Source organism: Anolis sagrei, chromosome 6, assembly GCF_037176765.1.
Source record: "Anolis sagrei isolate rAnoSag1 chromosome 6, rAnoSag1.mat, whole genome shotgun sequence".
NCBI lineage: Eukaryota > Metazoa > Chordata > Lepidosauria > Squamata > Dactyloidae > Anolis > Anolis sagrei.
In genome coordinates this window covers 9,248,580-9,265,001 of record NC_090026.1, presented here as the reverse complement: position 1 = coordinate 9,265,001, position 16,422 = coordinate 9,248,580, and the positions used below count along the sequence as shown (strand labels likewise).

Genomic DNA, 16,422 nt, shown 5'->3' with positions numbered 1-16,422 from the left:
CCGCACCTTTTTTCACTTCATGCTCAACGGGGGGCAGTGGAACGACAGCCTCTACGGCAACAACAGGAGGAGCCTCGGGCGGTTCCTCTTCTTGGACCTTCTCCTCTTCTTCCTCTTCCTCTCCTTGGCCATTCTCCTGGCCTTCTGCTGGCACCACCTACAGAGAACACAATATGAGAGACAGAGGGGTTTGGTGTGCAAGTGTGGGAACCATGGCACAGAGGGGGCCTCCATCAAAGGAAATAGGCACAAGAATGGCCAAAGACTTCAGAAATACATTTCATCATGGGTTAAAATGCTCTATCCCCCTTCTATAAAAAGATTTCTTTTTGCAGCAAGCTTCCTCCCATTCTGAATAGCTGAGAGCATCTTGAAGGTGGGCGAGCCGATTGCTAAAGCGGTCAAATGTGGAGGCTGCATGGAGGTTTCCCTCACAATACTGTCTCCACAGGCAGATAACTGTCATGTTATGGATCTTTTTTTACTAGGAAGGGGAATGTTCTGGAATTTATTAAATGCTTACCATCAATAGACAAAGTTCACATAGTTCTTTTAGGGATGGTTTGTGTCCATTTCACAACGTTCGCTGACGAACCTATTAACAACCTCATCCATGACCCACACAGTCACCAACCTGTGTAACGGTGCGGCAGATCTTGAGAGCCTTCTCATGGGGAGGCTCTTCCGAGTGGCGCTCAGATTCATCTTCAGAGATGCGGGAGTCGTCTGCATGGAGGTCCACCACCGCTTCTTGCCCTCCTGCGGGCGGCTTGATCTCAGGGATCAGGCTCTGGGATACAACACAGAGGGCGGGGGTCAGGCTGTGATGACAAGCCAGACCTAGGTAAATCTGCCACTCTCCCCGCTACCGTCCACTCCACTACCTTGAGGGACTCTGTGGTGATGCTGATTGAAGGTTTCTTCTGCGTCACAGCTGTGCTGGATCCCCAGCGCCGTTTCCGGCCTCCTGGCTGGCTTGCCTCCGTGTCACTATTTGTTGCCACGGGGCTCTTGGCCACAGATGAAGCTGCAACCAATAGAGGAGACCCACTCAGTGCTGTGACCAGTCACATGGCTATGCAACACTCCTCAAAATAAGACAGAGAGGAGCACTGTACTCCCCACCCCGGCCCCGTTCAGACATCAGTGATAGCAAGTTCTCTTCCAAGTTCACCAATGTTGAAGCAATTCTTTTTGCAGAGATGTTGGGACCCAAAACCTGGCTTGTACCACTCCCCCCTCCCAAATGGGACAGATGTTGTGCAACTTGAGCCCTATCGCCCTTGTTGCCTGTACAGACTTCAGAAAAGCTATTGTTGAGGGCTTTCATGGCTGGATTCACTGGGTTGCTGTGAATTTTCTGGGCTGTATGGCCATGTTTCAAAACCATTTCCTCCTGTCATTTCACTCACATCTATGGAAGGCCTCCTCAGTTTGTGAGATCTGTTGGAAACTAGGCAAGTGGGGTTTATATATCTGTGGAGTAATGTCCAAGGTGGGAGAAATAATTCTTGTCTGTTTGAGGCCAATGTTAATGTTGTAGTTGGCCACCTTGATTAGCATTGAATAGCCTTGAAGCTTCAAGGCCTGGCTGCTTCCTGCCTGGGGGAATCCTTTGTTGGGAGGTGATTAGCTGGCCCTGCTTGTTTCTTGTCTGGAATTCCAGTTTTTTTAGTATTTCTCTTTATTTACTGTCCTGATTTTAAAGTTTTTTTTTTAATACTGGTATCCAGGATTTGTTCATTTTCATGGTTTCCTCTTTTCTGTTGAAATTGTCAGGGCCAGCTAACACCTCCCAACAAAGGATCCCACCAGGTAGGAAGCAGCCAAGTCTTGAAGCTGCAAGGCTATTTGATGCTAATCAAGGTGATCAATTGCAACACTCACACTTGCCCCCAACAGAGTTCTTTCTCCCACACTAGAAATTCCAAACCCCACTTGCCTAGTTTCCAACAAACCTCACAGCCTCTGAGGATGCCTGCCATTTATATGGGTGAAGTGTCAGGAGAGAATGCTTCTGGAACATGGCCATGCAGCCTAGAAAACTCACAGCAACTCAGTTCGGAAAAGCTGTTTTTTAATGGCCAAAAAATTTTTTTTCCAAAGATCTATGGATTATGTTTGGTTGAAGTTCTGCCCAGTCCCATAACTGCGGATTTTTCATATCCCTGAAAAGGGAGCAGCACCATCACTCAATCTTATTGTTACTGGTGTTATTGTTACTGTTTATTGCTTTGCTTATGAGTTTATTTATTGTCTGAATTGCTGTTGTTGTTGTTGTTTTTACTGATATACTTGGGCTCGGCCTCTTGTAAGCCACACCGAGTCCTTCAAGAGATGGTAGCGGGGTATAAATAAAGGTTTATTTATTATTTATTAAACAGCAAAGAGAATGGTACTTGGCCCCTAACCAAAAAGATCAATTTACATTAGAGCCGCCGCAAACTCTGTTCCTGCGGGAGCAAACCTTGCTAGCACGTCCCTGACGTCATGAGCCTGCGCCTCTCGCCCCGAACCTTTCTCTTTGCCAGCGTGGTTTTTCCTTTGCTAGGGCAGCATTGCCCGCATTTTCTCTCAGTTGAATTCTGCCAACTGAGAGAGTATGCTGGCAATGCTGCCCTAGCAAAGGAAAAACCACTCTCGCAAGGAGAAAGAGGCGGAGAAAGGGGTGGGGCGAGAGGCGGAGTCTCATGATGTCAGGGACGTGCTAGCAAGGTTTGCTCCCGCAGGAACAGAGTTTGCGACGGGTCTTAGAGGGCAGGAGGTAATTACATGTGATAAAGTGGAATTATGACTCTGGGAGACCAGGGTTCAAATTCCTGCCCAGCCATGAAAACCTACTTGGGGCAGTCACACTTTCTCAGCCTCAGAAGAGTGCAAAATCAACTAAATTTTGTCAAGAAAACTCCATGAGAGGGTTGTTCTAGGATCCCTAGAAGTTGAAAAAGAGTAACACCAGCAAAACAATTCACCCCGCTCCCTTCCCAAATGTGCTCAGAAAGTAGAGCCGTACTAAAATCCATCACATTCTGGAAAGGGGTCTTTTACTTACATACAACTGATATCTTCCGTTTGAAGGCCTTGGGTTGAGTTGAACCCTATAGAGAAAGGGAAAAGGAAAGGCAGGAAGAAGAAAAGGGAAGAGAGAAAGGGAGGAAAGAGAGAAAGAAAGAGGGAAAGAAAAGAAAAAAGCCCCGCATGGAGGGGGTAGTGAAGTCAGCACCAAGGGTTTGGAAATTGGCTGCCATACCTGAGGAAGGTCGGGGTCAAGGGAAAGAGGGGAGGCCATACATAATGGCCCAGGGGCCCAGATGAGGAGGAGGTGGGAGCTGGGTGTGGGGGTCCCTGCTGACTCAGGAATAAAGTGGAGATGGCAGGATCCCAACTTACTATACAGGAATCACAGCCTGAGGGTTCCTAGCATCTTTTTTAGCCCACGTCCTTAATGTGTTCCTCGATCCCCTGACTTCCTTCTTCCCAGAGATTTAGACTTTTTAACAGAAAGCACCTGAATCTCTTAAAACCAAATAAACTTCAAGTGAGACTTCTGGTGAAGGCCTAGTTCTCATGAGGAAATGTACCACAATTGCTCCTAGGATATGAAATATATAGTTAGGCCTCCATGTTTATGAGGATTCACTTTTGCGTATTTGGTTAAAGTTTGGGTTTCTGTGAGTTTTCCAGGCTGTATGGCCTTGTTCCGGAAACATTCTCTCCTGACATTTCGCTCACACCTATGGCAGGCATCCTCAGAGGTTGAGAGGTCTGCCGGAAACAAGGAAAGTGGGGTCTATATATCTGTGGAATGTCCAGGAATGTACATTCCACTGATTTATAAAACTCTGAGGATGCCTGCCATAGATGTGGGCGAAACGTCAGGAGAATGTTTCTGGAACATGGCCATACAGCCCGGAAAGCTCACAGCAACCCAGTGATTCCGGCCATGAAAGGATTCTATGGCAGGCATCCTCAGAGATTGAGAGGTCTGCTGGAAACGAGGGAAGTGGGGTTTATATATCTGTGTAATGTCCAGGAATGTACATTCCACTGATATATAAACCTCTGAGGATGCCTGCCATAGATGTGGGCGAAACGTCAGTAGAAAATGCTTCTGGAACATGGCCGTACAGCCCGGAAAACTCACAGCAACCCCTGATTCTGGCCACAAAAGGCTTCTATGGCAGACATCCTCAGAGGTTGTGAGATCTGTTGGAAACTAGAGGTTTATATATATCTGGAATCTCAAGATTCTCTCTTAAAATCTTGAGGTGCTCCAGTGCAAGACTATGGTCAATTTATGCTGGAAGTTGCCCATAGAATTACACTTGAGGAGCTAGAGTTTGCTAGAGAGAACACTTTTGTAGAAATCTCTAGGATTGCCTACTGAGGTTGACCATAGAGTCATGAAGGACTAGAGCAGGGGTCCTCAAACTAAGGCCCGGGGGCCGGATGCGGCCCTCCAAGGTCATTTACCCGGCCCTCGCTCAGGGTCAACCTAAGTCTGAAACGACTTGAAGGCATAAAACAATAACAACAATCCTAGCTCATCAGCGAAAAGTAGGCCCACAGTTCCCACTGAAATACTAACAAGTTTACATTTCTTAAATTGTTCTTCATTTTAATTATTGTATTGTTTTTAAGTGGATTTTGCATTACAAATAAGATATGTGCAGTGTGCATAGAAATTTATTCATCTTTTTTTTTCAAATTATAATCCGGCCCTCCAACAGTTTGAGGGACTGTGACCTGGCCCTCTGTTTAAAAGGTTTGAGGACCCCTGGACTAGAGATTTCTAGAGAGATGGTCTCTTAGGTTTTGAAAAACAAAAGCTATTTTATTCACAGTTTTTCCACATTTAATGGAGACCACACAAGGTCACCCCTTCCTATTTGGATCTGGATGGATATTTTTATTAAATAAGCAGACTTTTTAATATGCAATGTTCTAGCTTTATGAAAACTGTTCTCATCAATTGCTTTCAAATCTTCTTTTTGCAAAATATAGGTAGGATCCTTTAATATTGCTATTTTTGTTGTATTGCTTTATTGCCCTCTTTCTAATTGCCTGGTTTTGCATTTGATTTATTTTTATGAAAGTAGCTTTGAGCTGTCCTTCAAATGGAAAAAAAAATCAAGTAATAAGCATTGCACTAGGAAACTACATAGAAAAAAACTCCCAACATATGCTTTAATTCAATTGCTAAAGATGCTAGTACATAAAGACAAATAATAGGACATCTTTGTGAATTATTAAAATTATTTATATCCCACGCAGGATTCTCCTTCCAAGGTGGTCCAGCAAACTATAGGATAGGTTTATTTTAGATTATGTAAGGTTCCAGAAGCCGAAGTTGATTCTGCAATGGAACAGGATAATTTCCCTAGTTAAGATAAAGGTAAACACAAGCTCACAAGTGAATTGCACTGGTGACTTTTGAGAATTTAATTACCCATAGATTTGATTTAAAATGCTCTACAGATCTCTAGATTCTCCAGTGTGACTCTATGATCAATTTCTTCCAGATGATAGTGCTAAGGTAAAAGTTAAAGGTTTTCCCCTGACATTAAGTCCAGTCATGTTCAACTCTGGGAGTTGGTGCTCATTTCCATTTCTAAGCTGAAGAGCTGGCGTTGTCCATAGACACCTCCTAGGTCATGTGGCTGGTATGACTACATGGAGTGCCGTTACCTTCCCACCGGAGTGGTACCTATTGATCTACTCAAATTTGCATGTTTTCAAACTGCTAGGTTGGCAGAAGCTGGGCCTCAGTGGGAGCTCACCCCACTCCCCGGATTCGAACCTGCAACCTTTTGGTCAGCAAGTTCAGCAGCTCAGCGGTTTAACCCACTGCGCCACTGGGGACTCCTGATGATGGTGGACCTAGAACAAATTCTCTTTTTCTTAAAAGAACACGTTCTGGGTCATCCAATGTGATTCTATGGTTGGCTTCCAGCAGATACTGACTGTAGAATAATGCTCTAATGCCCCACATAATTCTTCTCCATTGTTGCTTTGGCGGTAGCACATTGCTCCAAAAACACTGACTGCATGGATCCCTTCCCATTCCAGCCCTTCCTCCACTTTGTGGAAAAAGGCACTCTATCATTAGCTTTGCTCTGTGAGGACAGCCAAATGTCACAGAAGCAATGTGGGGCCTTGGCATGTCACTTGAGACGGCCGAGGGCTCCTTCTTGACTTCAGTGATGAATTAATTAGGACTCAGGGGCACATGATTAAGAGGCACATTAAACTGCTCAAGATGGGGCTCTCCAGAGATGCCAGACTACAAGCTCCATGATCCCCAGCCAGTGTGATCACTAACTATACTGTCTGGAGAAGCTAGTGGAGATTAAGATATTATTGGGAGGCCGTTCTCAGTCCCACCTCCTTCACAGGCCCAGGTAGTGGGAATGAGAGACAGGCTTTCTCAGTGATGGCCCCTCGACTATGGAACTCCCTCCCCAGTGATATTCAATCAGCTCCTTCCCTTCAGGAAAAAAGTTAAAACAGGGTTATGGGACCAAGCTTTTGGAGATTAACTGCAGTGCAATAAATAAACAATGAATCTGTGCAATGACATTTTGGAATTCCCTGGACTACAACATTGGATAATGTGATTTTAATAATTGATGTAACTGTTTTTATGTGTTTCAATTCTCTGTTTTTAGTGTAGATGTTTTTACCAATTGTATGTTTTTAAGGCACTGAATTGTTGCCAATACGTGAAGCTGCCTTCAGTCCCCTCAAGGTTGAGAATGGTGGGGTACAAATAAGTTAAATAAATAAGATAAACTGAGTCACATCCTGCGCATATCAGGATACAGAAAGGTGGGCAATTACTAGGACCTGCAGGACTACATTGCCTTCTCAGGAGACCTGCACATCCTTATAAATATTTCTGATTGTTTTTTGGCTTTTCAATGTCTCTGGAAGGGGGAAAGTTTCACTTTTTTGGCCCCCTCTGGGCAACTTTAGGGTCAGGAGAAATCTTCTCTTCAGGAAATTAAGTGTTAGACAAAAGGCCTCTCTAAGACCTAAAATGGTCCTTCCTTACACTCTCTAAATCAGCAGTTCCCAACTTTTAGTCCTTCAGTTGTTTTGGATGTTGGCTCCCAAAATCCCAGCCAGCTTACCAGCTGAGGAAATGTGGGAGCTGAAGTCCAAAACACCTGGAGGACCAAAGGTTGGGAAATACTGCTCTAGATATCCCATAGGAACATAAGATACACACACACACACCTCCCCCCAGCTTTTGTTATCTATCACAAAAAGCAGGAGGGGGAGGAATCACTTGAATGCTGGGCATTCCCCATCTCTTTAGGTAGGGAAAACTGTTTTGGGAAAACTGAAGATGCCAATTGATTCAGCAACACTTTCTTTTCTTCACTGATGTCCACTTTATTCCTGAACAGCAGGTTATTCTGGAAATGAAGGGGCACATAGGGTATTGTCCCAACCCCGGAATCAGCGTTCCCCTCAGTCTGAGCAAGGCTGGGTGCTGGACCAAACCAGGTTTGTACACAAAGTAGGTTACCCCCCTCCAAAAATTCCATGCCCCCTATCATTAAATGGAAATGTAGAGGTTAAACCCCTCCATTTCAGCCATGACAAGAACCCCCCACCCCCCAGGAGAAATAGCAAATTATTTTTTCCTTTAAAAATTATATTAAAACCAACAGAAAAAATAGATATAGATAACAACTTAGGACAAGTGCTCCAGGTACCCTCTCACACCTGGGGCAGGGTCTTCTGTTCAGCCAATCGCACCTCAGTGTGTGCGCTGTATCTAGGCAACGGCTGGTCCAATCGGAACGAGCCCTCCCTGGCCTGAAAGGTGCGTGCTTGGTTGGGTTGGGTGACAAGAGAGGAGGTGGTGGTTGGTTGGTTGGTGGTAGGTAGGTAGGAACCTAGCGCTTGGTTGGTGGTCGGAGTCAAGTGTCCCGGAAGAGAGAGGGCGAGACAGAAGGACCTCCCCCAAAATGGCGAGGGGGAGGCTCAAGGCAGCAGTTCTTGGCAGGTAGAGACCAAAGCACCAGCCCATGGCAGAAGTCCCACAAATGGCGCGGGGACTTGGAGGTACAACCAGTGGAAAACGCCAGCAAGAACGGTGGAGAAGTGAATTCACAAATGGGGATAGCGTCCAAACAACAGGTGGATGCAGGGTAAGTGAAAATGGAGAGTCCAAGTAAGGCAGCAATGGAAGCCAACAACTGGGAGACTTGGATGTTTGGAGGACCCTGGGCAAACTGAGTCCTCTCAGGTGACACTTTACGGCTCCAGAGAACTTGGCGAATGTGGAAGTTCTCAATAAACCAGCACTTGTGGAAGAAAACTTTGCATCCAGGCAACAAAGTCTCTGAACACTGGCAATTCTGCACAACAGGGTGGACAAGAGGGCCAGCCCCTCCTTCAAGAAGCCTCCTGAGTCCAGTCCCATAATCAGTGGAGGGACCATTGCAGAGATCAGGTTCTCAGGAGCTGGAGGTCATCACATGGGACTGAGCATGATGAAGTCCTATGAACGATGGGGCCTCTGGAATCTAGCTCAAACGCCCAAAGTAATACAGGAGGTTCTCCAAGCCTTCTCCTCGCAGCAATGAGTTCATGACGGGAGACTTGCTTGTCTCAGGCAGCAGTTTAGAATGCATGAAGTCCTTAGAAAGAAACACTCTTATACAAAGGGAAGTTTTGTTGACAGGAGACACAAACATTATGAATTCATAGCAGAGGCAAGGACAACATTATGTAGACTGCAGAAGGCTGAGAACCACTAGGCCAAGTTCTCATGTTCTTGGACCCTTGGGCCTTTGAGATTTTTCAGCCAAGAAGGGTTTCAACAGCAGGACTTTTCTGCTCCGGAGACCAACTAGCAATGAGCAAAAGGCAAATACAGTTCTGTGGGTCAAAAACTCCACTGAAGGCGGGGTCATGGAGTTAGAAAGGCCCAAGGGCGCGTGGGGCCCTCCGCAGTGATCTCTTGTTCTTTTGAAGAGAGATCTTTGGTTCTGGAGTCATAGAGCAAAGAACAGAGGCAGCAGAAGCCTAGGTTGGACAGCCAAAAGAGACGGATCTCCAAAATTCCTCATCCACCTTCGTGCGTACCTGCGTACGGCCTGCTCAAGTAAGTCCGCGCTCTCTCTCTCCGGTTCTCTCTCTCTCTCACTCTCTCTTTCGCACTCCCGGTGGATTGGAGCCTCTTTAAAACGGGGATCAGAACAAACGAGTCCAGAGGAGAATGTCAACGGGATTGTGGGGGGAAGCTAGCTTTAGGGTGAGGAGGAAGCAAGGTCTGTCCCCACCCTCCCCTCTTCTTAGCGGCAAGGAAAGCAGAGTCTCATAGGTGTACGTGTGTGCATGTGTGTTCGCGTGCACCCATGTGTCACTCCCAAAACACCTTGCCCACCCTGGTCATAAGCCCTCCCTTTCACAACAGAGCAGATGGAAAAGGCCAGTTCGTACACTGGCTCACGGTAAAAAAAAAGTCAAATGGTGGGCATTTCAGGACTGGGAGGAGACATCTGATCATAAAATGACTTTCAGCAAAAAAAAGTATTATTAATGCCCCAAAGTCTGGGCCTTTACAAGCTAATAGGAAGAGCCAGGGTTGAGGGAAGGAGTGGGCTGGGGTCATTGATACCTTGTACATTCATACAGCCAGCATTGTTTACATGTATACCTGTCTTTGGCTGAAGGCAGAGGGAAGTGCTCAAATTCAGATTTCAATGCCTATGAACTTTAAACAAGAAAAGCTGAACTCCAAACTGAAAATAAATTATGTGAGTTGAGAAAATTTGCATAATTTTTATTAATTTGCACAATCTAGTCCATTCTCCTGCACATTATCAATTCTGCCATTGTTTAGGTAAGAGAAGTGGTCAGAAATATATTGCAGGGCACTCGAATCCTGCCTCATCCCTCCACCGGGCCAGACGGTTTGCTCAGCCGTTGCTCTAGCACAGTGGTTCTCCACCTGTGGGTCCCCAGATGTTTTGGCCTTCAACTCCCAGAAATCTGAACAGCTGGTAAACTGGCTGAGATTTCTGGGAGTTGCAGGCCAAAACACCTAGCGACCCACAGGTTGAGAACCACCGCTCTAGCGGTCATTCCCCATATACTTCCTTCCATGCATCTCTTGTTGACAGGGCTAGAAACTAATTTTTGTTTTCCAGATAAAAACAAAAGCTGAGTTTCTTCAGAAGCCAACTCTATTGGGGGGATTCTCAGCCCCATCCTTTCACCAAAGAATTGAAGCACATACACACACTCAGGCTTAACACTTCTTGGTGCTAAAGGTGACAAAAAATGAGGACAGGGCTTTAGGGAGGGTCTCAGGCAAGAGGGCAGCTCCTCCCCACTTTGATGCCTGTCAGGAAACTATGGACGAGCCAAGCGCCCAGCTTATGACTCACAAACCCTTCCTGGAAAGATTTGTGACCAGCTGCTACCAAGGGTGCCTTCCCCAGCTGTGCCCCACTGCACCCTTTTTTACTCCCCTCACCCCCATTTCCTGCAACAGGCCACCCCTGGGCTCGCCTCACCCCTGAGCCAAGGAGACCCCCAACATGCTACCTCTTTCTTTTCCTCGTCGTCGGGGCCCGCATCAGGGCCAGGGGGCTCCATGGATGGGTGTTCGTCAGGGCCAGGCTCGGGGCCCTCGCTTTCGGGGCGGGGCTCAGACGGTTCCATGGGGACCTCTTGCTTCTCCTCACTGTATGGAGAGAGGGAGAGGCAGTCACTGGAGGGCAGAGGGAGGGAGATTTCAGGAAATGCCCCCTCCTTCTTGAGTCGGAAGGGATAGGATATGCAGATGAGAAGGTGAGCCCTCTTAAGTCTGAAGCAACTTAGTCCCTTTCCCTCACATTAGACCAGTGGTTCCCAATCTTTTTTGACCAGGAACCACTTGATCAAGGACCACTCTCCAAAATTAGTACCAAAAGGGTTACAAAACAGTTTTTGGTCAACTGTAGATTCGGTGTGTTTATTTGGGGTGCTGATTCAGAAAACTGTATTGGATAGACCACATCATATCTAGTTTCGGATACAGAACATATACCATCCAGTAGTCGCTATCTGCTAACCCACAGACAACCATATTCAATAACCTAGAGCCACAGACCTTATTTTAGGTCTCATGGCCCACTTGGGAACCACTGCATCAGACCATATACCGCCAACCCACAACATTCAGGTGCGGAACCTTCAACCTTCCTTTCTCCTTCCTTTCCTCCCCTTGGTGTTATTTCCCCCTCCAAACAAAAACACTCCTTCCATCCCAGCCTCCCTCCATCTCTTCCTACTGCAATCCCTACCTTCCACAAATTCCAACCATGTTTTGGACTTCAACTCCCACCATTCTACTAACAGCCTCAGGCCCTTTCCTTTCCTTTTGGGGGAAAAGGAAGGGGCCTGAGGCTACTAGGAATTGTGGGAGTTGAAGTCCAAAACACCTGGAGGGGCCAAGTTTGCCCATGCCTAGTGAAAGGGGCCAGAGGCTGTTAGGAATGGTGGGAGTTGAAGTCCCAAACACCCAGAAGATTGAGGGAGAAAAGGATGGGGCTCGAGGCTGTTAGGAATGATGGAAGTTTAAATCCAAAACACCCAAAGGCATGAAGTTTGCCCATGCCTGAGCTAAAGTGTCTGATATATTGGGAACTATAGGTACCCCTCAAAACAATCCTCCAAAGATCTGTATATCCTCTACCACAGGCATCCTCAAACTGTGGCCTTCCAGCTGTCTGGGCCTTCAACTCCCAGAATTCCTGACAATTGAACAAGCTTGTTGCGGCTTCTGGGATTTGGAGGCCAAACAGCTGGAGGGCCGCAGTCTGAGGATGCCTGCTCTACCCCAAAATATTGCCTTTGGGTTGCATCTTCTTCTTCTCGTCCCCTTCTTTGCTAAGGCTATACCCACCAATGCCACCTGAGGGTTTCCCTACCAATGGAACATCATTGTAATGACAATAATAATATTTACATCTTCTTAAATATTTTTATTGTCAAGATCCTCTGTGGATCTTGCCCCTCTTAAAACAAGATCCACAGTGACTCATTTTAAGAGAGGAAAGCTGCATATAAAACCAACTGGGTGACCGAAGGGAATGGAATGACCAGTGAACAATCATTACTATTGCAATAATACTAATAATATTTACATACTGTTTGTCCCTCTTAAAACCAGACCCACAGTGGCTCGTTTTAAGAGGAAAACCGCATATAAAACCAACTGGGTGACCGAGGGGAATGGAATGACAAGTAGAAAATTATTAGTATTGCAATAACAATAATATTTATATCCTGCTTGCTCCTCTTAAAACAAGACCCACAGTGGCTTGTTTTTAGAGAGGAAAGCTGCATATAAAACCAACTGGGTGACTGAAGGGCATGGAATGATCAATGGAAAATTATTACTATTGCAATGATAACAATAATATTTACATTCTGCTTGCTCCTCTTAAAACAAGATCCACAGTGGCTCGTTTTAGGAGAGGAAAGCCGCATATAAAACCAACTGGGTGACTGAAGGGCATGGAATGACCAGTGCAAAATCATTATTATTGCAATAATAATAATAATAATAATAATAATTACATCTGGTTTGCCCCTCTTAAAACAAGACCCACAGTGGCTTGTTTTAGGAGATGAAAGCTGCATATAAAACCAACTGGATGACTGAAGGGCATGGAATGACAAATGAAAAATTATTAGTATTGCAATAACAATAATAATATTTACATCTGGTTTGCCCCTCTTAAATCAAGACCCACAGTGGCTCATTTTAGGAGAGGAAAGCTGCACATAAAACCAACTGGGTGACCAAGAAGAATGGAACGGCCAGTGGAAAATCATTACTATTGCAAATGATGATAATAATAATATTTACATCCTGCTTGCCCATCTTAAAACAAGACCCACAGTGGCTTGTTTTTGGAGAGGAAAGCTGCATATAAAACCAACTGGGTGACCAAGAAGAATGGAACGACCAGTGAAATATCATTACTATTGCAATAATAATAATAATAATAATAATAATAATAATAATAATAATATTTACAGTAATATTTACATCTGGTTTGCCCCTCTTAGAACAAGACCCACAGTGGCTCATTTTAGGAGAGGAAAGCTGCATATAAAACTAACTGGGTGACCAAGAAGAATGGAACAACCAGTGGAAAATCACTACTATTGTAATGGTAACAATAATATTTACATCCTGCTTGCCCTTCTTAAAACAAGACCCACAGTGGCTCGTTTTAGGAGAGGAAAGCTGCATATAAAACCAACTGGGTGACCGAGGGGAATAGAATGACCAGTGGAAAATCATTACTATTGCAATAATAATAATAATAATAATAATAATAAATAATATTTACATCCTGCTTGCAATAATAATAATATTTACATCTGGTTTGCCCCTCTTTAAACAAGACCCACAGTGGCTCATTTTAGGAGAGGAAAGCTGCATATAAAACCAACTGGGTGACCAAGGAGAATGGAACAACCAGTGGAAAATCACTACTATTGCAATGGTAACAATAATATTTACATCTGGTTTGCCCCTCTTAAAACCCACAGTGGCTTAAGACCCACAGTGGCTTGTTTTAGGAGAGGATAAGTTGCATATAAAACCAACTGGGTGACTGAAGGGCACGGAATTATTACTATTGCAATTAACAATAATATTTACATCTGGTTTGCCCCTCTTAAAACAAGACCCACAGTGGCTCGCTTTTGGAGAGGAAAGCCGCATATAAAACCAACCGGGTGACGGAAGGGCACTGACAAAACCTGGGGAAAGAAGGGCAGAAGAGGGAGGCAGCTCAGAAAAGAAAAGAAAAATCAAGACACGTGCCAAGGAGGGAGAGGGCAAACACAAGAGGAAAAGGAGAGAAAAAAAATCAGAGTGAGATAGAAATATCTGCAGAATGATGGAGGGTGGGGAAGAGATGCTGATGCTGAGGAGAGGAAAAGGATGGAGAAAGAGAAATGCAGCGAAAGGGGAAGAAGGGAGGGAGGGAGGGAAGGAGAAGGGGGAAGAGTGACCCTGTCAGATGAATAGAGGAGGGGGAGAAAGAAAATGGATGGCAGAGGGGCCCAGTGGAGGAGGAGGAGGAGGGAGAAGGGAAGGAGAAAGGGAGAGAGAGGGGGAAGGGCAGTCAAGGAGGGAGACTAGAGAGAGAGAGAGGCAGAGGAATGAATGAATGGATGGAATTAGAAGGAAGGGAGGCGGCTAGAAGGGAGGCCCAAGGATCAACGTGGGTTCAGACTAAGAGGGTGGATGGAGGGATGAATGGATGGATGGCAAGGGGAAGGAGGCCCCATCCAGGCCGGGCCCCCGGTCTCACCCTCCCTTGCTCTCGGAGAGCAGCATGGCCGCAAAGGCACGCAAAGGCTGCGGCTCCCTCCTCCTCCTCCTCCTCTTCCTCTAGGCCAGGGAGCACCGCAGAGGGGACGGCGAAGGCGACGAGGAAGGGCCCGGGGAGGGAAGCGAAAGGCACGGGAGCAGCGGCTGTGGAGGCGGCGGCGGCACGGGCAGAGGCGAGGGAGAGCGCGCACCGGAGCCGCCGAGGGGCGGCGCAGCCATCTTGCCGCCGCTGCCGCTTTCCCAGCAGCCCCCGCGAGAGATGGGGAGGGGAGGGGGAAAGAGGAGGAGGAGGAGGAGGAGGAGGAGGAGGAGGAGGAGGAGGAGGAAGGCCCAGACCCCCGAAGAGAAGGAAGGATGGAGGCAGGAGATGCTGCAGGGAAGGGAGAAGGGACATCAGGGCGAGGCCCACTTGCACCTCCAGATCCTGAGAGGCAGGCACAGACTCCACAGGCGCAGCTTTCCCAGCCACCAAGCCGGGTTGCTGGAATGAAGCCTCATTCTGGTGGGCCTCACAGGCACAGACTCCACAGGCGCACCTTTCCCAGGCAAGCTGAGTTGCTGGACTGAAGCCTCATTCTGGTGGGCCTCCACCTGGCTGGCCACAGTTCCACAGGCCCAAGCCAGAAGTCGAAGCCTTTCATGGCCAGAATCACTGGGTTGCTGTGAGCTTTCATAATAATAATAATAATAATAATAATAATAATGGGTTGTTGTAGGTTTTTCTGGGCTATATGGCCATGTTCTAGAGGCATTTTTTCCTGACGTTTCGCCTGCATCTATGCAGGCGAAACATCAGGAAAAAAATGCCTCTAGAACATGGCCATATAGCCCAGAAAAACCTACAACAATCCAGTGATTCCGGCCATGAAAGCCTTCAACAATACAATAATAATAATTGAAAAGTCGACAACAGACACCAAATGTAGACTCTGCAAGGAAGCAGATGAAACAATAGATCCCATCCAAGAAGATCATGCAGACAGACTACAGGCAAAGGCACAACACGGTCGCTCAGAGGATTCATTGGAACTTGTGCCACAAAGACCATCTCTCTGCGACAAAGAACTGGTGGGATCACAAGCCGGAAAAAGTTACAGAGACTGAACACGTCAAACTACTCTGGGACTTCCAAATTCAGACAGACAAGAGTTTCCCACCGGCCTTACAAGCGTGTCTGGTGGGGACGAGGGACAGGGCCTTCTCGGTGGTGTCCCCACGACTCTGGAACTCTCTCCCACTGGAGATCAGAACCGCCCCTTCTACCCTGACTTTTAGGAAACAGGTGAAGACGTGGTTATGTAGACAGGCTTTTGATGAGTGAGACAACACCCTAAGACAGTGGTTCTCAACCTGGGGTCCCCAGATGTTTTTGGCCTTCAACTCCCAGAAATCCTAACAGCTGGTAAACTGGCTGGGATTTCTGGGAGTTGTAGGCCAAAAACATCTGGGGACCCCAGGTTGAGAACCACTGCCCTAAGACATGGAAGATGATGTATAATTGTTTTTTAGTATGACGACTGACCATTGTAGTTTTGGATATATTTGTTGTTTTAATGTGTTATTGTAATATGAACTATAATGTTTTTACCGATTGTATGTGTTTTTATGGTTGGAAACCGGTCTGAGTCCCTCAAAAGAGGTGAGAAGGTCGGTATATAAAACTCTGAAATAAATAATAAATAAATTTGGAGCATCCCATATGTAGACTCTGCAAGGAAGCAGATGAAACAATAGATCCCACCCTCAGCTGCTGCAAGAAGATCGCGCAGACAGACTACAAGCAGAGGCATAACACCGTTGCTCAGATGATTCATTGGAACTTGTGCCACAAATACCATCTGCCTAAGACAAAGAATTGGTGAGATCACAAGCCAGAAAGAGTTACAGAGAATGAACTAGCAGAGTGCTGCAGGGTTCCGTCCTGGGCCCGGTCCTGTTCAACATCTTTATTAATGACTTAGATGAAGGGTTAGAAGGCAGGATCATCGAGTTTGCAGATGACACCAAATTGGGAGGGATAGCCAATACTCCAGAGGACAGGAGCAGAATTCAAAACTATC

General features: G+C 46.3%; 1 protein-coding gene across 1 annotated transcript in view; it reads right to left on the bottom strand.

Moving 5' to 3' along the window:
- Positions 1–16,422, bottom strand: part of ACIN1 (apoptotic chromatin condensation inducer 1) — a 65,152-nt gene that overhangs the window by 9,672 nt on the left and 39,058 nt on the right. Inside the window, 5 exon segments of the mRNA XM_060780028.2 lie at positions 7–157; positions 635–790; positions 885–1,027; positions 3,053–3,098; positions 10,570–10,708. Coding sequence (XP_060636011.2) covers positions 7–157; positions 635–790; positions 885–1,027; positions 3,053–3,098; positions 10,570–10,708 — 635 coding nt within the window.